Source organism: Trichomycterus rosablanca, chromosome 2, assembly GCF_030014385.1.
Source record: "Trichomycterus rosablanca isolate fTriRos1 chromosome 2, fTriRos1.hap1, whole genome shotgun sequence".
Lineage (NCBI taxonomy): Eukaryota > Metazoa > Chordata > Actinopteri > Siluriformes > Trichomycteridae > Trichomycterus > Trichomycterus rosablanca.
In genome coordinates, this window is record NC_085989.1 from 46,018,696 (window position 1) to 46,041,566 (window position 22,871).

General features: G+C 40.8%; 1 protein-coding gene across 1 annotated transcript; it reads right to left on the reverse strand.

Annotated features, from left to right (window-relative positions):
• Window positions 1–18,768, reverse strand: nup85 (nucleoporin 85). The gene is made up of 19 exons (XM_063016454.1): window positions 18,627–18,768; window positions 15,592–15,685; window positions 14,529–14,691; window positions 12,158–12,228; window positions 12,016–12,047; window positions 11,501–11,570; window positions 10,278–10,399; window positions 10,055–10,189; window positions 8,025–8,147; window positions 7,051–7,182; window positions 6,158–6,264; window positions 5,830–5,913; window positions 4,501–4,566; window positions 4,192–4,343; window positions 3,503–3,620; window positions 2,945–3,045; window positions 1,697–1,848; window positions 1,150–1,245; window positions 1–248 (listed from the first exon to the last, which is right to left on the reverse strand). Exons 1-19 carry the CDS (start codon window positions 18,657–18,659, stop codon window positions 150–152), a joined length of 1,950 nt encoding a protein of 649 aa, XP_062872524.1. The 5' UTR covers window positions 18,660–18,768; the 3' UTR covers window positions 1–149.
• Window positions 18,769–22,871: the final 4,103 nt, after the last annotated feature.

Below are 22,871 nucleotides of genomic sequence, written 5' to 3' on the forward strand. Positions count from 1 at the left end.
TGAAAAATAAATGAAAACAAAAGATTTATTATCAAATTTGAAAAACATTTTAGCACTTGTGTCAGGTTTATATACAGTACACTGAATGTAAAAGATGTGTATGAATATAACTGGAGAGAGAGTGTGTGTGTGTGTTTGTGTGTGTGTGTTCAGGCCTCCACTGTTCCCTCCTTCACTATAGCCATGGCCAAGTTACGAGCCAGAGCCAAGCGCAGCAGCTCCAGCTTCGTGGATTCCACGTCTTCATCCTGAAAAAGACCAAGACACAAAACATGGACAACTGCTTCAAATTCTGCCATAAACAAAATCCTGATGTGCACTCAGGTGACATGATTTTCTGTGTCTGAGGGGAAAGCTAGAGGCCAAAGCCCTGCAATAGATTAGCACCCCTTCCAGGGCTTCCTGCCTTGCGTCTTGTGTTTCCTGGTGGAACCAGACCTGCTGTGACCCTGACCAGGATTAAGTGGTTTATGAAAAGGAAATGGAGAAAAAAATTCTAATAATAAGCAACACAACCACAAAATGAGCTTGGATGTGGATTCACCTTCTTAGCTCTGCAATAACAGCGCCTTCTACTGTCTGTCTGAGGCACTTACACCAGTGGTGAAGGAAAACAGAAAGCATAGCACCATCTTCTGTATGTGTTCAAACTCTCTGTAAGAGTCCACTGCTGGCCAGCAGAGGTCACCAAAACACACAGGGGAATTACATACATAGGATGTTCAAAAAGTTTCTACACTTCTATATTTTGGTTGTAAGCGGTGAGGGTGGGAGGAGGAGTAATCGGCCGTGTCTGAGAGACGCTTATAGTCTGGATTTAGCTCCATCTGATTTTCACCTTTTTGGACTCTCAAAGAAGCTTTAAGGGGAAGAAGATTTTAATGTGGTGATGATGTGAAAGCAGCGCTGCATCAGTGGCTACACCCTCAAACAAAAACATTTTTTGCTGATGGCATTAAAAAGTTGGTACGATGCTGCGAAAAATGCATCAGAAGGTGACTGTGTAGAAAAGTGATGTCATTAGTTTTTAAAATTGTTAATAAATAGAGTTAAAAAAAGTGCAGAAACTTTTTGAAAATCCTTCGTTAATAAACAGGAAATAAATAAAATGAGCTCTTTTCTGTGTGTCTAACAGTGTGTGTGTGTTACCTGTGCTGCACGCTCTGGTTTGACCTCGCTAATGTCGGAGGTCAGTTCTTCCAGACATAACATGAGTTCATGGGTCTGATCCACTGAGAAAATCACCTGTGTACACACACACACACACATCGTATAATAAACACCTGAGCTATAACCACAAAAATAACCAAGGAAACATGAGCTGATGCTGCTACAGTATCAGTTTCACTGCCACTCTTCTCCAAAATGCCTTTGCTGTAACATAAATGGTACACGGCTCAGCCAAACCCTCCTGTATGTGTGTGTGTATATATACTTACATTACATACACACTGTGTGTTTAAATATATGTGAACACCACAGGCTTGTTGGACATTCCATTCCTAAACCATGGACATTTATATTGAATTGCTCTCTCTTTATAAGTAGGTAGGTAGGTGAGCGGAGCAATCTCTAGCTGTAATAATAATTTTATTAACAATTAATGCTTTTTTGTGATTAATAAGTCTAATGGTCTAACTGTAATGGGGGGTGTGTGTGTGTGTGTGTGTGTGTGTGTGTGTGTGTATGTACGTACTTCTTTTTGCTCCAGCAGGGGAAGAGCGTCTATGAGCAGAGTCATCCAGAAGCTGCGTGGTGCGATCTTTGCCGTCATGAGAGAAAGCAGGAGCTTCGCTGCTTCTGTAAACTTCTTTTCTCCATACAGCCTGTGGAACTCCCTGTACTTCCCTACACACACACACACACACACACACACACACACACACACACACACACACACACACACACGTTAATCATTATAGCTCTCTAGATTATCTATGTGAAAAAGTTTCACCCTCTATAATTACCTAATAATTTGTTGTGTCACCACTGGCTGTTAAAACTTCAATTGGGAAGGTTCACCACTGTACCAGGTTTACTACATTTGTAGATATTGACTCTCACTGTGGTTTGCTGGAGTCCTAAAGTCTTAGCAATGGCTTTTTAATCATTTCCTGACTAGCAGATTTGCATCTGTACATGTATCTCTGTAGAACGGGGCATCACATGATTTGGTAACCGATGATTACCCAACGCAGTCAAACCCATGCAGACACGGGGAGAACATGCAAACTATGCACAGAAAGGACCCGGATTGCTCCACATAGGAATCAAACCACCCAGGACCTTCTTGCAGTGATGCGATAGTGCTACCCACCAAGCCACTGAGCCGCCCAGGCAGTACATTTAGACAGGAACTTAAGATTTGTTTAGCAATTCTGTTTCTACATGTATACTGAACCCAGGGCTGGTTTGACAGCAGTTACCATGGTCAAGTCGGATAAGCCAGGAATGCCAACTGGAGACACCAATTTCAAGCACCTTCACCTGGTCAGGGTCTCAAGTGGAGCAGTTTCACAGCGAAAACAGAGCTAGGCAGGAAGACTGAGAGTCTATTGCAGAGCTTTAGCCACCCAAACCTATGCTTTAGACATAACCAATCACATCTGTTTGAATGGTTGGCCAACCGATCTCGAATCCCAGCGGTGGCGGGATAGTGTAATAGACCACTTTGTCAATTGAGTGCCACTTGGAGGCACTTCTGAGCAAATTCAGGTCAGCAGACCAGATGTATGAGCACTTGTCCATAAGTAGTGCTACTAAACGAATATACGCTTGCTAGTCAAAATAACTTCTAGCGGAAACAAGTGATCTAATAAATAATTTCTTCTAACTACATTATAGGAACCCAATGTTAACAAAAGGCGGCACAGCATCTCTTTAAAATAATAGCTTATTATTTTAAGTGCATTCACAGAAACACACACACACAGAGTGCAGATACCTAGGAATGTGAGTCTGTCACTGAGGAGCATGGCAGGTCCGAGGTTGTCGATCAGGTCCAGATCAGAGAAGGAGCCCTGCATAGAGTAATTCTGCAGAAACCTGCACAACAACATGTGATCACTTCATTCATTAGGAAAAAATATCACCAGGGGTGTCCAAACATTTGCAACAAATAGGGCTGCACTGAGGACACAGAGCTTTCTCATTCCAAAACCACAGGCATTAATATACAGCTGCAGCAGTTTCTGAGGCTTTCTTTGGGATTCTAGATTATATCTGTGGGGGTTTGTGCCTATTTAGGCAACGACCTTGGACTAAAAGGCCTGTCTTACTATCAACTTTCCAATTCATTCCAAAAGGTGTTCAGTGGGGCTAACTGTGCAGGCCACTTATAATTCTAACCCATCAGCTATCATTTGCACAAAAGAAGCCAGTAATTAGCAAGAAATCTTTACCAGGATGGTGGTGCTCTTACCATCCTGTCAGCGGGTAAATTAACAGCAATTTTCAAATGAACATGCACATGTATGAAAGAGCTCTAGACAGACACACTGACCTCTCCGAGATGAGCGTGGCGAAGGCGGCGTCTTTAGCTCGGATACTCCAGGAAAGAGCAGAACCCAGCCGGTTATTACTCAGAGCCCTCTTAGCCATGATCTTACAGATACTGCGCACTGCAACACACACACACACAGCATTTGTCTTACTGCATTATTAACCTCTGCTTAATGTGCATGGTCCATGCTGGCCAAGGAGAACCCCAGACTAGCACACATACCCTCTGACCCAGTGTGAAGTCATCGGGTTGATTTGTGTAGGTGCCTTGACCAGACACCAGATGGAGCTGTTGTACAGGCAATAAGGCTAAAGGCCTTTTTTTTTTTTTCCCAGGCAGGGCAACTGTACTGGCTGAGAAGAGCTAAGACTATCACGTGCCCTTCTCTGACACACTAGCTGCATCTTTTCACCTGGCAGCAACCCATGGAGAGCCGTACTGTGTATGGAGAGACACAGAACTATGAAGTCTGGGGACCGTGCCAACCAGTTTGGATGCCTGGCCAGGTCAACAGCACTGGGGTTCAAACTTGAAATCACACTGCTGGTGATCTAGCACTTAAAAACTGTTTTATAATGGGATTGTGGCAGCCTGAATCATCATAAAATCATGAGTGGTCTGAAGATTCCCACACCCGTTAACCTGGTGTGTCCTAACAGCTGGTTCTGTGTGTGTGTGTGTGTGTGTACCTTGCTCATTCATCTGTCTCTGCTCACATATCCTGAGGACCTTCAATGCCTTGCGCTCAGTCTCCAGCGGTATCCTCTCAATCTGCAGCTCCAGATACACACGTCCAAACTCAGGACAGTGATCGAAATAATCCACCGCCAACTGCCACAGACTGCAACACACACACACACACACACACACAGAGTTTAATCACATTCTGCTTCACACTTTTTTAAGATTTGAGATAAAAGCATACAGCTTTACATGTGAATATGAACATACATCATAAGTATCAATTGTTAACATGGAGTACAGACACCCCGCCTCACCTGTGATGAGAGAAGAGTCCGGAGGCGTACTCCAACACCAGAAACTCCCTCAGGTTGGAGCCAAAACTACAAACACGAAAAAACATGTCCAATGTTCATTTTTAAAAATGACAACAACAGTATCAATACTGTAGCCTAGCATATTACTCAATTATTTATTTATTTTATTAGTATGCTAATGTCATGTTTCACACACTTTTGTTACATTCATGACAGGACAGGTAGTTACTGGTTACACAAGATTCATCAGTTCACGTTTTTAATATCAGACAAGGTCACGGACAATTTTGTATCTCCAATTCACCTCATCGCACGTCTTTCTACTGTCGGAGGAAACCCACACAGACACGGGGAGAACATGCAAACTACACAAAAAGGACCCGGACCGCTCCACCTGGGAATCGAACCCAGGACCTTCCTGCTGTGAGGTGACAGTGCTACCCATTCATTGCAGGGTCTTGGCCATCTCTCCCCCTATGGCTTTATGTAGATGCCTGATCATCTGGTAGCACCTCTGAGGATTTGAACCGTTTCCACAAGGACGTGGGCTAGTATTATTTGCCTATGCGCCACCGGAGCGCACGACAACAGACATATCGTTTATTTACTCTGTAATTAACACTGTTACCCAAATAACAGTCGGTGTATCAATTACAGTCAGATGTGACTGTTGTGACATTTACACTTTTGACATTTAGCAGACGCTTTTAGCCAAAAAGACTTACAATACTGTGACAGTATACAGTCTAAGCAATTGAAGGTTGGCAGCCTTGCTTAAGGGCCCAACAGTGGCATCCTGGCAGTGGTGGGGTTTAAACCAGCTACCTTTTAATTACTAGTTCAGTACCTTAACCACTTGTTAGTTTCAAAGCTAATGTAATTACGTTACGTTACAGGTTAACACGTTAGATACAGTCACACTCTTTACTAAATAATACTTGGCCATTAGCTAGCTTGAGTGCCTTAGCTACTGTATCTATCGTAAATCTGGAAAATCGAACGCCCGGTCAGATTGTTTAAAATTCCCGCGAGAAGCGTAACAAGACCAGTAGTTTAGTAATTGTCCGCTAGGTGTTGCACGTCTCACTGTTTACATGGGTGATAGGCTTTGTCTTGTCGCATTTTACGGACCAGTGTTCCCCCTTTTAGTCCATTGAATCAAGGTCCTGCTGTATTTGGGTTTTAACGCCATGTTTAACACATATTTGTGTCATGTTTTTGGCATGATCAGTACTATGTTTCTGTCTGCTTATTTTATCTTATATTTTCATTTTTCTGGCGAGTGTGTACACGCTGAACGCTGGTGCGGAGAACATGTTGAATTCTTACTGAAGGTTGTGAGACTGGAGGAGTTTGCAGTGATCCAGCAGGTCAGTCAGATGGGCCACGAACCACCAGTTGTTGAGGGCGATACTGCAGATCAGATCAAACGTTAATCAGAGTGAACAAACCACTCGTATTCTCTCAGCATTCGGTATGACGGACCTGATTCATTAAAGTTGTGTACATCATGTTAAGAGCTCAGATTTAGCACCCCCCACCCACCCAATGTTTCTCAAAACCTGATCATGGAGAATCACAGAGAGTCGTACAAGAAAGACAGGCTATGAACCCATCGCTAAAACAGAACAGTCTTCAGCACAGGTATTAATCTGACCTGCAGTCTTTAATGACCTGGTGAAGATCAAACTCAAAGGCAGCCAGTAAGATGTTGTCCAGTGGCTCTGGAACGCTGTGGGAGTCCAGGAACATGTCCATGCTCAACTGTAACACACACAGTACAAGTACAGGTATGTTTTTGTATTTATTTTGTTTTGTTTTTTATTACCCAGTCATACAAATGCCTGGGTAATATAAGAGTCACCTTCAGAATTACGGACACTCTTGGCAACAGTTAGTAAAATTGGTTATAATATTTACAAAACCTTCATCATCGGGGTTTCTCCACCCAACGTGTGGAGATGAGGGACACACCTCTATGGCAAATTCTTTTTCTTTTCAGACTTGCTGTTTTGACCCTTTGTGGCCTTTTAATTCAATTTAATTTTCATAAAATTTTTAATCATGTTTTTACCCCTGATTTATTCTGGTCAGAGGTGGGTCTGGTTTCCACAGAATCGCTAAGTGCCATGTAGTAACATTTCCCGAACAAGAAGCCAACTGACCGAGGGTAAAAGGATACTATGTAAATCTGTTATGGCTTCACACCAGGCCGATATTAGCATGTAATTTAATAAACAAGTACCCTATTACACAAGCTGAGCATACTAAGTGCACTATGCATGAGCTGCAGTGAAATAGGCAAAATGTGAACTGTGTGTGTGTGGAAGAAATTAACATGACTTATTAAGCATTTGATGCAGGTAACTGGTTTTATTCTGATTTAAACATGTTGGAGAACACAAAATCAATGTTTGTTGCTGACCGTGGCTCCTCGACCAGACAGCAGAAGTTGCTGTTGCAGTGTTAATAAAGTGGAACCCTATCTGACCTTTACTCCTTCATACTTCACAGTCTCCATGCTGATCCGTATACAAAGACAGAACGTACCTTAGCGCAGTAGTGCAGTTCTGATGGTTTAACTGTTGGGTGTGAGAAGAGCAGCCGGCTGATCAGTAGATGGTACCAGGTACCCAGCAATTTCTTCTGCTCCAACATTACGTCTTCATCGCCCACCATGACCTGGATATAAACAATTACAAGCTATAAAACTAAAATAAAAATAAAAAAACTCCTCACTGTACTCACCATTTTTTCACTGGTACTGGTCCTTCACTGTTTTATGTATTTTCTGTATACTGTTTTCTCCCAATTTTCCTCCCAATCTAGCCATATCCAATTACCTTATCATAATTTGCCTCTGCAGTAGCAGAATTCCATTCCACAGAGTCCCTGTGCAGTACCCTTGTATTCCCTACACACTAATCACATGATATTAGCTATAAGAGAACTTCATTTGGTTAAATTCCTTCATTCAGACCGGCCTGCAACGTCATCACATAAACGTCAGAGTGCCGCGTTGACCCTCTTTGAGGGTTCTGTTGCTTTTAAAACTAACTAGCAAAGTAATGAAGCACAGTCATGTATCATATTGTTTATTAAATATGGGAATAAATGTGGTTTTATGGACATACAGCAGGTTTGTGACGTGTGTACATTTTTTTATATTGCTCACAATTAGCAAGGTAAAAGTTAACAAGCTTAATTGGTTTTCTGGTGATTTTCTGACGTAATCTCATTTGTACTGTTTGCTGCTCTCAGATAATGCGCTAATGTCTTAGCCCACAAAATACATGATGACCGATGTGTAAATTTTACTGTAAACTTGATGTGTAGGGGGGAGTGGGAATATCACTTAGAACGTGTGAATTCGTGTAGTCCACTTCACACTGAACTACTGGGGTGATTGGAATCTGCCTTATGATCTTTGTCTCCTGTTCTGCAATTTCCCATAAATCTCCTCTCCTCTGTTTGTACTTTATTTAATAACACGAAAAAAACCTTTATAAAGAACAGAATCCTACCTTACAAATGGTCTCCAGGTGATGGTTACTAGCGAAGGAGTTTTCTTGCAGACAGCGATCACACTCCTCGTGCCAGTGCCTCCACTTCACATCAAACTCTGTGATCGTCTGAGTGCCGCTGGGCTACACACACATACAAACACACACATTTCAGTAAAAAAAAGGTCTCAAGCGCTCCAGTAAGAATCTCAGGCAGTGCTATCATCCTGCTTGGGTGTCCAAACAGACACAACTGGCTGTTCCTGTGGGATGAACTGCTTTACTTCACTCCTTCATTTACTCACTTTCTCACTCCTTAATTTACTCACTTTCTCACGGACTCCTTTACCTACTTCTTTCTTCACTCACTCCTTTACTTACTCCCTTACCTACTCCCTCACCTACTCCCTCACCTACTCCCTCACCTACTCCCTCACTAACTCCTTTCTTCACTCACTCCTTTACTTACTCCCTTACCTACTCCCTTACCTACTCCCTTACCTACTCCCTCACCTACTCCCTCACCTACACCCTCACCTACTCCCTCACCTACTCCCTCACTAACTCCTTTCTTCACTCACTCCTTTACTTACTCCTTTACTTACTCCCTTACCTACTCCCTTACCTACTCCCTTACCTACTCCCTTACCTACTCCCTTACCTACTCCTTTCCTTACTCCTTTCTTCACTCACTCACTTCTTTACCTTCTTCCTCACTTACTCCCTTTCACACTCCCTTCCTCACCCAATCCCTCACTCCTTTCCTTACTCCTTTCTTCACTCACTAATTTACTTACTCCCTCACTTACTCCCTTCCTCACCCAATCCCTCACTCCTTTCCTTACTCCTTTCTTCACTCACTAATTTACTTACTCCCTCACTCTTACTCCCCCACACTTCTTTACTTACTTCCTCACTTACTCCCTTTCACACTCCCTTCCTCACCCAATCCCTCACTCCTTTCCTTACTCCTTTCTTCACTCACTAATTTACTTACTCCCTCACTCTTACTCCCCCACACTTCTTTACTTACTTCCTCACTTACTCCCTTTCACACTCCCTTCCTCACCCAATCCCTCACTCCTTTCTTCACTCACTTCTATACTTACTCCCTTACTTACACCATTACCTACTCCCTCACTAACTACTTTACTTACACCCTTACCTACTCCTTTACTTCTTCACTAACTCCCTTACTTAGTCCCTTGATTACACCCTCAATTACTCCCTTCCTTATTCTCTCCCTTTTTTACTCACTCCCTTACTCAATTCATTACTCACTCCTTGACTTACTTCCTCACTTACTCCCTTTCACACTCCCTTCCTCGACCACTTCCTCACTCCATTATTTACTCCCTTCCTTACTCTTTCACTCCTTCACTTACTCCCTCACTCACTACCTTCCTTATTCCCCGATTTACTCCTTTGCTTATTTCCCTACTCACTCCCACCCTCACTTACACTCTGTAACTCCCTTCTTCATTCACTCACTCACTAACTTCATATCCTACTCACTTACTTACTCCTTTACTTCCTCACTAACCCCTTTACTTACTACCCTACTTAGTCCCTCAATTACACCCTCGCCCTTCCTTACTCACTCCCTTATTTACTTAATTCTTTATTCACTTTTATACTAACTCCCTCACTCACTACTTTCCTTACTCCCCTACTTACTCCTTTGCTTATTCTCTTACTTACTCCCTTATTCCCATTCTCTCTCACTCCCTCCTTCACTCCATTACTACCCAACTCACTCACTCTTTACTTACTCCCTCACTATCTTCTTTACTCACTTCCTTACTAACTTCTTTATTCGCTTCCTTACTTACTCAGTCACATACACACCCACTTCCACACTTACTTACTCCCTTATTACTTACTCCCTCACTTCCCTCTTTCCTGCTAGGGGCCATTTAAAGTTGTGCATCCACCTTCTGTATGTTTTTTGGCAAAACAAATTTACCCTAACACAAACATGAGCTCAGCCAGCATGTCCACATTAAATCTTATTTGTAATTATTTAACAGTATATCTGTTTATGCACTTACATTAAACACTGGCATTTTCTGCATTAGGTTGTCCATGAGATGATACATAGATCTTAAAGCCGGCTGTTGAGAGGCCTGCTTCTGCAGAACCTGTCGAGCTTCATCCATGCGGCCCTGCAGAACAAAACTCATCACCTGCAGAAAGAAGAAAGAGGAGAAAGGTTTTACAAACGAGCAACTGTTGCAGCCCTTTTTAATTGAAGGATGAAGGAACAGAGCGTACCACATCCCAGTAGGCCTGGTGGCGGGTCGGGCTGTCGCTTTGTAAAACCTCCCGGGCTTTTTCATCCACGTCAGATTTGTGTAAACGCACCCAGTCTAACAAGTGCAGCAGCAGCAATCCGGCTAAAACAAAACAACACAGACAATCAGATTTATTCAACACCTTTTTGTATTGTAAGGTATTATGGTGATGTGTATAGAATTAAATAGAAATCTACAACAAGAAGTCCCAGTAAACAGAGAAACGTATAACAGAGAAACAAATATTAATACATAAAAGCTATTTTGAGAACATAAGTTACATGATTTTGAGTACTACATGATTTTTGAACACTTGTCTGAAAGCTCTACATGTATCTGTGTTTATCTGGATTTTCCTCACTGTTTCACTTTTAAACTTGTGTTACAGCTTAACGTTCTGAGAAATTGTGAGAATCAGCTTTTCCGAGAGTCTAAAATGCTTATCATTTAAAAAAATAAAGCTTAACGTGGTTAAATGTATTAAAAGAATGACACAGGAACACTAAACCTCTCTTACTTATTACTGCTCATAAGTTCTCTCCACTAATAAAATTCCTTGCACGTTGTTTTAGTGCAATAAGTCAGATTAAGCGTTGTTCACGTTAAGCGTTGTTTGTACGGCCTGAGTCTCTTTTACCATGTCATATCAAACAGTTTGCCTCATTGGAGGAGCTTTGAAAAGGTCAGCGGCAAACTGGGTCAAAGTTAAGTCAGGTGAAGGAAAATGCAGCGGCAAGCTAAGCAGCACCGCCACACAACATAGGAAACAACGGCACAGCTGGAGCAAAAACAGTTAGTCTGCTTACAGGTAACAGTTAGTTTGGAACTTCTGGACAAAACTCTCAACGGTGTCTCTAGGAACGTTCTTGGAAATCTTCTTATACCTGTTGTCATTTTGGTGCATTTAAATGATCTCCTCTCTCACAACACACCTTGAAAACTTGAATTTTTAAGTGGTATTTATATAACACATCACGGCTGAAGCAAATGAAGGTGATTAAGTTCCCAATGGTTTAATCATGTTGTAACCCAACTTTGTAGGTGACAAACAGGCTCTGTCTATCAGTTAAAATTGTTCCTTTGTGCTAGAGGAACAATTTAAAGACTGATTAAGAAGGAATACATGAAGAAAAGAATGCCAGTGTACCGCACACCAGTATATACATGCATGATAAAGGCCTTCATCCCTGTCTAGAACAGTACCTGGTGCGGCATCGATAAAAAGCACCTCACACAGATTCCAGATCAGCTCGATTGCCATCAGAATGGAACCCTGAGATGGACAAACACACAAATGGAGGAAGAGAATCACTCGGAATGATATCACATGCAAAATGTAACATCTAAGCACCAATGCCTCAATCTCACACTATAACAAATTATAAACCTATAAAATAAACTTTTCTTGTTGGGGGCCAGATGAAGTAGAAAATATGCAAACATGGGGCCACCGACTCTTTAGTAAAAAAAAACTAATAAAAATATAACAGAGCTCCTGATTACTAACAATTCCACTTTCTTTTTATCTGAGTGATTAATGATTTATCGTTGACAGTGTTGTGTAAACTCAGATTTTACTAATTTCACTCACCAGTTTATAATCCGAACAGGAAGATTATTACACTTCTTTAAATTAAACATACCCACTTCCCTCTAAACACTTTTTCAGGATAAAATGGCTGATGAACATAAAAGGTGTGTAATGTGAGGAAATCTACCTGATTGCTGTACTGTGAGTCCTCAGTCGACACTAGAAAGAGAAATGATAGAAAATGTACAAAATAAATAAAAACACACAATATATGTAATGAGTAGAGCCGTTTCTATTAAACGAAATACTGCACAAACACACAAACACACCTGCTGCATGCTGCAGTTCCTCCATACACGCCCGGATTACAGACCTGTAGTTCTTACTGATGCTCACAAACCTGTAATAAACACAAAACAGAACCAGTATTTATTTATTTATTTATTTAAGTTTTAACGCCATGTTTAACACTTAGGTGTCATTTAATGGCAGTAATAGGGCTCATGTGTCTTCATATTTTGGTCCAAATTATATGTTCATTTTTATTTTTATGGTTGCAAGGTAGGTTAAAAGTCTTCTTGTGTTGTCTTGTGTGAGAGTCTCTTTGATAGCTTGATTAGCTTAATTCCACCAACACGGCAGGACAGGTCTGTAGTGCGCGCTGGTTTGGCTGCGAATCACCAGATGGCTGCTTGTCACAGTTGGTTACTCTTCATCCCCTCATCCCTACTAGTGGCTGGTCGTGTGACTATGTTATGTTTTGTTTACATGTGCTTGTGTGCTGTAAGGAGCTTTTTTTCATGTTACCATAGTGGGCTCCTCAGGGAGCACAATCTGGTTGCTGGTTTTTTTTTTATCTCCTATCCTCCCAATGTGTTTATTATTTCTTGTTTCTTATCCTGTCTTCCCGTCCTGTCCCCCCCTTCCCCCTTGTCATATTGAATGTTTGGACGGGTGGATGGCTAATTTCGCTGTAATTGTACTTGTTGCAATTTATAGTGACAATAAAGTTCTACTACTACTACTACTACATAGTTTCTGGTATGTGTGCTTGTTCTCTTTCTTTAGTGTATTTTGGGCATTCCATCAAGATGTGTTTTATTGATATAGGTGTTTGGCAGGTTTCACAAGTTGGGGGGTTTTCTCCTTTAATCAGGTGTTGGTGGGTTATTCTGGAGTGGCCGATTCGGCACCTCGTGTATATGACCTGGTCTATGCGTCGTCCCTGGTGAATTCTTGGTTTGGTATTAACGTTTAGGTGTATTTCATATAGTTTATTGGTGAGCTGGGTATTCCATTCATTTTGCCATTTTCCTTTGATGTAGAGATTTATTGATGCTTTTAAGTCGGTTGATGGGATTTTGATGTTTGTTGTATTTTGTCTTGTTTTTCCTATAGCTACTTGATCTGCTTTTTCACTTCCTGTAATTCCACTGTGTCCTGGTACCCAGCATAGTTGTATGTCATATTCTTGCTCTGTTAAAATGCTGATTGTCCATTGTATGTTACTAATGATAGGATGGTCTGATGTGTATGATTGTAGTGCTTTGAGGCATGATTTAGAATCTGTGCAAATTAGTATTTTGCGCTGTTGTTCTTTTTCTGCATATTTTAATGCCATAAGTATGGCGTGGGCTTCTGCACTGTAAATTGAGTATTGTTGGGGTAGTTTGTCTTTGTTTGTATATCCTTTTGCGTATATGGCTGCTGTTATCTGGTCAGTAGTTTTGGATCCATCTGTATAGATTGCAAGGTGGAGTGGGTATTTTTCTTTAATTTTTAGAAAATCATTGATGTATATGTTTGGGTGTGTAGTTCCTTTCTTCTTTTCGGCAAGGTCAAATATGATGTTTGGTTTTCTGATTTCCCACGGAGGTATGGTATTGTTGGGGCTCTGGGCCATTATATTTGAATTCAGCTTTAAGTCCTCAAGATATGGTTTAACAGAACCAGTAAAGTACATACAGATCCACACTACACATGTAACATGCTATCATTTCCCAAAATCTAATGTTTAGCCTAAAACATCTGGGGATCCCTCAGAAGGAGCTGAATTCTGTGGCTGACCTACTCAACCCTCACCAGGAAAGCAGATGGAAACTGAACTGAATTAAACTCTAAAACTCTAATAATCCCATACATAAAAGCAGTTGTAGCCTAGCGATTAGAGTACTGGACTACTGCCAGGTTGCAAACTGTTGGGCCCCTGAGCAGGCCCCTTAATCCTTGATTGCTTACACAATACACCGTCACAGTACTGTAAGTCGCTTTGCTGCATTAACATTACATAATAGCATTTAACTTTACAATCACAACTTTACAACTTTACAATTACAATCATTTTACATTACAATCACAGCATACAGTCTGAGCAATTGAGGGTTAAGGGCCTTACTCAAGGACCCAACAGCAGCAACTGTGAACCGAGTGGTGGGGCTTAAACCAGCAACCTTCTGATTACTAGTCCAGTACCTTAATCACTAGGCTACAGCTTGTCCTGCTAAACAGCATTAATCGAATGACTTCTATGCTGTCTATGGGTAAACCTGTTAAACATTTATATCACTCCTCTTTCACCCTTACTGTCCCAACCGCACCCTAAGATCCTCTGGCTAGGCCTTCTAATGGGTCCCCGTTTCAGCCTGTTCTGATGGCAGTATAAACCAGGCTTAAAATAAAGTGAAGATCATTTATTCATACTGCGGTTTCTGGTTCTTTTTAGGAACGTCCTCCTTGATGTTCTGCAGCCCCACAAAGATGTGATGAGACTCGTTGAAGAGTTTACGCAGGATGGGCGAGTAGATGTCTTCATCTCTTCGTACCACGTGAACCGACGGACATCTAGGTCCTACAGAGCCAACGCCTGCGTGTGTATAAGTGAAAAAACACAGGTAAAAGGTCGACATGGTGAGGACATGATTACCTGACATGAAATGGACTGAAGCAAAATGGAAAACTGCTGCTGGAAAGAATGCTGTGCTCTCCGGGCCGAAGAGGAAATGAACCACCCTGACTGTTAGCAGTAAGGTTCACAAGCCAGCATTTGTCTTGCATGGGGGTGTGTTAATGCTAATGACATGGGTAACTTGTACATCTGTGAAGGCATCATTAGAGATAAAAGGAATGTACACACGTGCATTACTGGTCCAGCTTTGTGTCTGAACTACACAGCAAAACAAGCTTCAAAATCTTTTCATCATCATTTGCTTTTAGTTCATTGTACATGTCATAAAAATAAAGACTGTTCAGTGTGATGAGCACTGGCATTAAATAGGGCATCATGGCTTCACTGGTGGTACCTATCAGTGCACATCAGGCTACTGAATTGCTGGACATTCTTTCAAACACAGTACCTGCCACATGTCAAACTAGTTATACTGTCCAATCCATTCATTTTTGGTTTCTGAACTGTTTACCGAAGCTTCAAGGACAGTTACTAAGCAGGGTACTTTTTATTTATAAATAAATAATATACTACTATTTATTTATTTATTTATTTATTAGGATTTTAACGTCATGTTAATTGGTTACATTCATGACAGGAACGGTAGTTACTCATTACACAAGATTCATCCGTTCAAGTTTAATATCAAACACAGTCCTGGACAATTTTGTATCTCCGCTCCACCTGGGAATCGAACCCAGGACAATTTTGCTGTGCGGCGACAGTGCTCCCCAGGTAGTGTTTATAACAGCACAGTTAAATGTTTCTTAATCAATCAGACATGTGGTCAGGACTATGTGTTGTCGTATTCCATGTTACCTTGTGCTTTGAAGATGGTCCCATACACCAAAAGGTCTCCAGGTCCCCACTCAAAGCCCAGGTGCTTCTGTTTGAAACTTACACCCGGGATCAGCTGTAAACACACATAGAAATTATTATTATTAATTAATTATTAAACCCCCCCAGCAGGTGTGTTTGTGTCTTTAATTAATAATAAATAAATAAATAAATAAATAAATAAATAAATAAATAAATAACTATAATATACAGTGTATCACAAAAGTGAGTACACCCCTCACATTTCTGCAGATATTTAAGAATATCTTTTCATGGGACAACACTGACAAAATGACACTTTGACACAATGAAAAGTAGTCTGTGTGCAGCTTATATAACAGTGTAAATTTATTCTTCCCTCAAAATAACTCAATATACAGCCATTAATGTCTAAACCACCGGCAACAAAAGTGAGTACACCCCTAAGAGACTACACCCCTAAATGTCCAAATTGAGCACTGCTTGTCATTTTCCCTCCAAAATGTCATGTGACTTGTTAGTGTTACTAGGTCTCAGGTGTGCATAGGGAGCAGGTGTGTTCAATTTAGTAGTACAGCTCTCACACTCTCTCATACTGGTCACTGAAAGTTCCAACATGGCACCTCATGGCAAAGAACTCTCTGAGGATCTTAAAAGACGAATTGTTGCGCTACATGAAGATGGCCAAGGCTACAAGAAGATTGCCAACACCCTGAAACTGAGCTGCAGCACAGTGGCCAAGATCATCCAGCGTTTTAAAAGAGCAGGGTCCACTCAGAACAGACCTCGCGTTGGTCATCCAAAGAAGCTGAGTGCACGTGCTCAGCGTCACATCCAACTGCTGTCTTTGAAAGATAGGCGCAGGAGTGCTGTCAGCATTGCTGCAGAGATTGAAAAGGTGGGGGGTCAGCCTGTCAGTGCTCAGACCATACGCCGCACACTACATCAAATTGGTCTGCATGGCTGTCACCCCAGAAGGAAGCCTCTTCTGAAGTCTCTACACAAGAAAGCCCGCAGACAGTTTGCTGAAGACATGTCAACAAAGGACATGGATTACTGGAACCATGTCCTATGGTCTGATGAGACCAAGATTAATTTGTTTGGTTCAGATGGTCTCAAGCATGTGTGGCGGCAATCAGGTGAGGAGTACAAAGATAAGTGTGTCATGCCTACAGTCAAGCATGGTGGTGGGAATGCCATGGTCTGGGGCTGCATGAGTGCAGCAGGTGTTGGGGAGTTACATTTCATTGAGGGACACATGAACTCCAATATGTACTGTGAAATACTGAAGCAGAGCATGATCCCCTCCCTCCGGAAACTGGGTCGCAGGGCAGTGTTCCAGCATGATAATGACCCCAAACACACCTCTAAGACGACCACTGCTTTATTGAAGAGGCTGAGGGTAAAGGTGATGGACTGGCCAAGCATGTCTCCAGACCTAAACCCAATAGAACATCTTTGGGGCATCCTCAAGCGGAAGGTGGAGGAGCGCAAAGTCTCGAATATCCGCCAGCTCCGTGATGTCGTCATGGAGGAGTGGAAAAGCATTCCAGTGGCAACCTGTGAAGCTCTGGTAAACTCCATGCCCAGGAGAGTTAAGGCAGTTCTGGGAAATAATGGTGGCCACACAAAATATTGACACTTCAGGAACTTTCACTAAGGGGTGTACTCACTTTTGTTGCCGGTGGATTAGACATTAATGGCTGTATATTGAGTTATTTTGAGGGAAGAATAAATTTACACTGTTATTTAAGCTGCACACAGACTACTTTTCATTGTGTCAAAGTGTCATTTTGTCAGTGTTGTCCCATAAAAAGATATACTTAAATATCTGCAGAAATGTGAGGGGTGTACTCACTTTTGTGATACACTGTATATACTGTACAATGATCAGCCATAACATTAAAACCAGCTCCTTGTTTCTACACTCACTGTCCATTTTATCAGCTCCACTTACTATATAGAAACACTTTGTAGTTCTACAATTACTCACTGTAGTCCATCTGTTTCTCTACATACTTTTTTAGCCTGCTTTCACCCTGTTCTTCAATGGTCAGGACTCTCCCAGGACCACCACAGAGCAGGTATTATTTGGGCGGTGGGTAATTCTCAGCACTGCAGTGACACTGACATGGTGGTGGTGTGTTAGTGTGTGTTGTGCTGGTATAAGTGGATAAGACACAGCAGCGCTGCTGGAGTTTTTAAACACCTCACGGTCACTGCTGGACTGAAAATAGTCCACCAACCAAAAATATCCAGCCAACAGTGCCCCATGGGAAGCGTTCTGTGACCAACTCAAACAGCAGCAATAGATGAGCGATCGTCTCTGACTTTACATCTACAAGGTGGACCAACTAGGTAGGAGTGTCAAATAGAGTGGACAGTAAGGTGTTTAAAAACTCCAGCAGCGCTGCTGGGTCTGATCCACTCATACCAGCACAACACACACTAACACACCACCACCATGTCAGTGTCACTGCAGTGGTGAGAATTACCCACCAACCAAATAATACCTGCTCTGTGGTGGTCCTGTAGGGGTCCTGACCATTGAAGAACAGGGTGATACGGGTTTAAAAAAAGTATGTAAAAAAATAGATGGACTACAGTCAGTAATTGTAGAACTACAAAGTGCTTCTATATGGTAAGTGGAGCTGATAAAATGGACAGTGTATAATATATATATATATATTCATTCTATTATTATTATAATAATATAAAACAAACAATGAAAACGAAACTATGTACTGGAGTTAGTATACAACAAATTACAGTTAATTATCAACACAATGAATGTAACATAAGTTAAATAAAAAGTAAAATAAATAATAAACAATTGAACAATTTGACGATAGTAACTAAACAGCAACACTTGTATTATAATGCAAAGCTGATCATGATAATCCCACACGAGTAACATGATATCATCTTAAATAATAATTACAAATTTACGATACTTTATTTACTTGTACTGATATATAGATATTATTATTATTATTATCAGTAGTGAGAACAGCAGTCCTGTATATAGTTACTCTCACCGTGGTCGTAGGCTCCACATCCACCTCCTCCATTTATAAACCAATATAAGTGTAACACGTGTAAATAAATGTTTTTAAATTATTTTTTATAAATTATTGGACTGAAGTTTCAGTTAGCATTAGCTTAGGGCAACCACACTGTCTTCATAATTTTAGCGCCTGCTCTGCTCGAAGGACCTCGGGACAAAAATAGGCGCTCTGACAGAACGCCTGAGTAAAATGTGTAAACCGTAAGCTGTAAGACTGCAGAAAGAAATCTGCTCGTTTCCCCCCGGTTATTTAGCCCGATGTGTCCTGGTCAAGGTCTCAGAAAGTGATTTATAGATTAGCGCAAGCCAGCAATGTCATTTAGCAAGCAACAATTTGTATTTATGCTACAAGGTCCATAGAAAGGTGGCCTCTTTGTCAGGGTCAATAATAAAGGTTATTAGATCTTTTAAATATAATTAGGGACCTAATAAAGCAAAAATAAACTATTCTGGTTCCAGGTAAATTCACTCACCTCTTTCTTTCTTCTCGTTTTTCATGATTTCATTATCTTTCTTTTTCACTTTTATTTTTACTTATTCTTTAAGTACTCCATTGTGCTCATGAACACTACAGAACTGTTCCATCTTTGGGACACTTGTACATCTACAACTTACCTATTTAACTTATATAATGACTCACAACACTGCATACACTGGTTTTTCACATTCATTATTCATTTCTTTTTTATATATTTTTCTATAGTTTTTTATATTGCACAGAACTCTGCACCTTTAACCATAATGTGAATTACACATGCTAATTGTTTACAAGTGTGAATGTGTGTGTAAGAGAGAGAGAGAGAGAGAGAGAAAGAGAGTGTAAGTACTGTCGTAGTGTCCTCTTTAGTACTTTTGATTACACCAGTCTTTCCTCCTCTTACTTATTATTATTATTATTATTCTAATTATTATTATTATTATTATTTGTGTTGTTGTTGTTGTTGTTGTTGTTGTGTGGTCAAGTCAAATCTGACTTCCGGTGACTTTATGGATGGTGTTTCACCAGACTATCCTGTCTGCTGTTTGGATCTTCAGGCTTCTTAATGGCTTGTTCATTGTTCCTCTAATTAGTAATTTAATCAGAAAAAAAAACATTGAAGAAGAAAAATTCAGACAGTGAAAAAACAGTGAAGAGTAATAGGAGGAAAAGTATTTAAAAAATGATTGAGAGGAGAGTAATTAGAACAAATGAAAGAAGGTAATAGGAATAAACCAAAAACAGTAAAAACAATGAGAAAAAAGGTAAAGAAAAAAGAAGACAAAAAAATAAGAATTTACCAGAACCAAAGCAATCCCAATTTTTCATTCATAGATATTATTATTGGATATTTTAATGTAAGCCTGCCGAACAAAAATGTCCTTGGATTTTATTTAAAACTCTGGTTACCTTATTATGTGAAACCTTATTTTGGACAAAGAAAAAGCTACAGAAATAGCCATGATACACAGTACGTCAAATCAAATCAAAGTTTATTTGTCAAGTTCTACACAGTACAACTGGCAGTGAAATGCTTTTGTGAATGCTCGTCCACATTAGTAATTAGTACAAAAAAATGGACAAGACATATATTTCTACTAAAAATAGAAATGTTTTAAAATGTAACAAGTGTAGACAATCAGAAAATTTAAAATTAACATTGAAAAAAAAAGAAACATAAAATATAATTTAAAAAATAGAAACAATTTTAAGTGAACCAATTGTGCAAAAGTGACAAGGAAAAGTTGTGCAAGAACTGAACTGAACATACTGTATATCATGTGTGTTGTGCTGGTATGAGTGGATCAGAGACAGCAGCGCTGCTGGAGTTTTTAAATACTGTGTCCACTCTATTAGACACTCCTACCTAGTTGGTCCACCTTGTAGATGTAAAGTCAGAGACGAGCGCTCATCTATTGCTGCTATTTGAGTTGGTCATCTTCTAGACCTTCATCAGTGGTCACGGAACGCTGCCCACGGGACGATGTTGACTGGATATAACAAAGCATGCAGAGAAACAGATGGACTACAGTCAGTAATTGTAGAACTACAAAGTGCTTCTATATGGTAAGTAAAGCTGACAAAATGGACAGTGAATGTAGGAACAAGGAGGTGGTTTTAATGTTATGGCTGATCGGTGTATATATAACTTTAGTGTAAATTTAGTCCTGATTGCTATTTAGCTTGAGGGCCTGAATAGCTTGTGGGGGGAAAAGCTCCTTCTCATCCTCTCTGTTTTAACTTTCAAGGAGCTTAAATGCTTTCCAGACCGTAACAGAGAAAACAGCTCATTATTGGAATGACTGGGGTCCCTTACTATCTTCCTGGCCCTTGACCAGCACCGTTTCCTATATATGGACTGCAGGTCAGGAAGCTCGGTCCAGATGATGCGCTGCTTGGTGCCATTTCCGAAAGCAGGCTGTGATGTTTCCTGTTATGGTGCTTTCAGTGGTGCAGGTGTAGAAGTTATGAAGTACCTTGAAGGGTAATTAGAAGTATGTTAAGCGTCTAAGGTGATATAGACGCTGACGGGCCTTCTTTGCCAGCGTGATAGTGTGGCAGGACCATGACAGGTCCTTTAAGATGTGGACTCCAAGGTACTTAAAACTGTCTACTAGAGATGGGACGATCGATCGGCTATGAATCGGTATCGGCCGATTTTTAATCAAAATATGCTATCGGCGATATTTCCTAAAAGTAGCCGATCCGATCGTGTGATATATAAAGACCATGTTAAGTTAACAGCTCAGTGGATTGATCCAGACTTTGAGCTACGAAGCACCAACCATCACATCACCATTCATCAACCATCGTACAGAAACCACAGTGAAAGCTCTTCATGACCTAAAATAACATCATTAACGTTGTGCATCATACATACGATGTAATTTTGCTGATTGTAATATTTACTTTAAAAAGATAATTCAACCCCGTCACATCTGAGTCGATTCTATCAGCACGTTATATAAACTCCTGGTTCACTTTGGTAAATCGTGAGCGGTTCTTACTTGTGATGTAGATGAGAACAGAAAACGTTACAGAGCCAATCAGAGGTAAAAGTTTATTCATTACCAAATTCGTTGGTTCAGGATCATCTGCTAAACTTTTAGGGTCATCAGAACTTTTAGCTCCTTAGACGGAACGAGTCTGACTCGGTGACCGCTCTGTGGTAATAGCGGTTTAATTAAGCTTTTTAATGAAGCTTTTTAATGTAAGAAAGTCACACAAAATGTTCTGTAGTAGCTGGTGTTTATTTAAAACCACAGCATTTATTAATAACAGTAAACACGGAGAGAGAAACTTACGCGTCACATTCGACTCCTGAATCAGAATCATTTAAAGCGACACTGTGAACAAAGCGTTTTTTTTAAAGAAACACACACACGCTGTTGCTTTCGGTTTATCTTCACTGTGAGGCTCTTTTTAAGTTTTTTTCAGACTAAACTGGATAACATTAAACCTGTGTGTGTGTGTGTGGTCAGTTAGACTAATAAGATATGTCTCCTGTGGGTGAAAAAAATAATTGTTTGGTTACTTTATTATTTACTGCTGATTTTGCGCTAAAAATTGCATGTCATCAGTCGAAATCGACTATCGGTGCCAAAACCCCCGATCGTCCCATCTCTACTGTCTACTCTTTCCACTGCAGTTTCACTGATCAAAACAGGATGGTAGCTTCTCTCCTGCTTTATGATGCAGTCCACCATCAGCTCCTTTGTCTTGCTGACATTAAGGAGAAGATTGTTATCCTGGTATCCTATGTAGGGTTGCCAACCATCCCGTAAAATACGGAATCGTTCCTTATTTGGAAACTAAAAGTCATGTTACGTATTGAACTGATATGGGACGCACTTTGTTCAGTATTTTTATCAATGGGAGAGAAATGCTGCAGATTAGACTGAGACAGGCCGATATGTATGAAACAGAAGGAAACTGCTGCTACCGTGGGAATTATAAAGCGTTTGGTTATTATTTTAAGTAGTGTTCACTTTTAGTCTTAGTAACGCCGTGTGTGCGCAGGCATATCAGCATAACAACCTGTTTATTGCTCCGTTGTTTGAGTAGCACAGTGCCCCCTAGGTTCGAATCCGGCTTAGGGCGAAACTAAAGTAACACAAGCAGGGGCGCTGGGGTGGGCATTGCCCCCCTTCCTCCCAGATTTTCTCACTGCCCCTTAAGCAACGCAGTCTAGAACCGGGGCTGCATGTCAGTGTGAAGATGGATTATGTAAAAATGTTG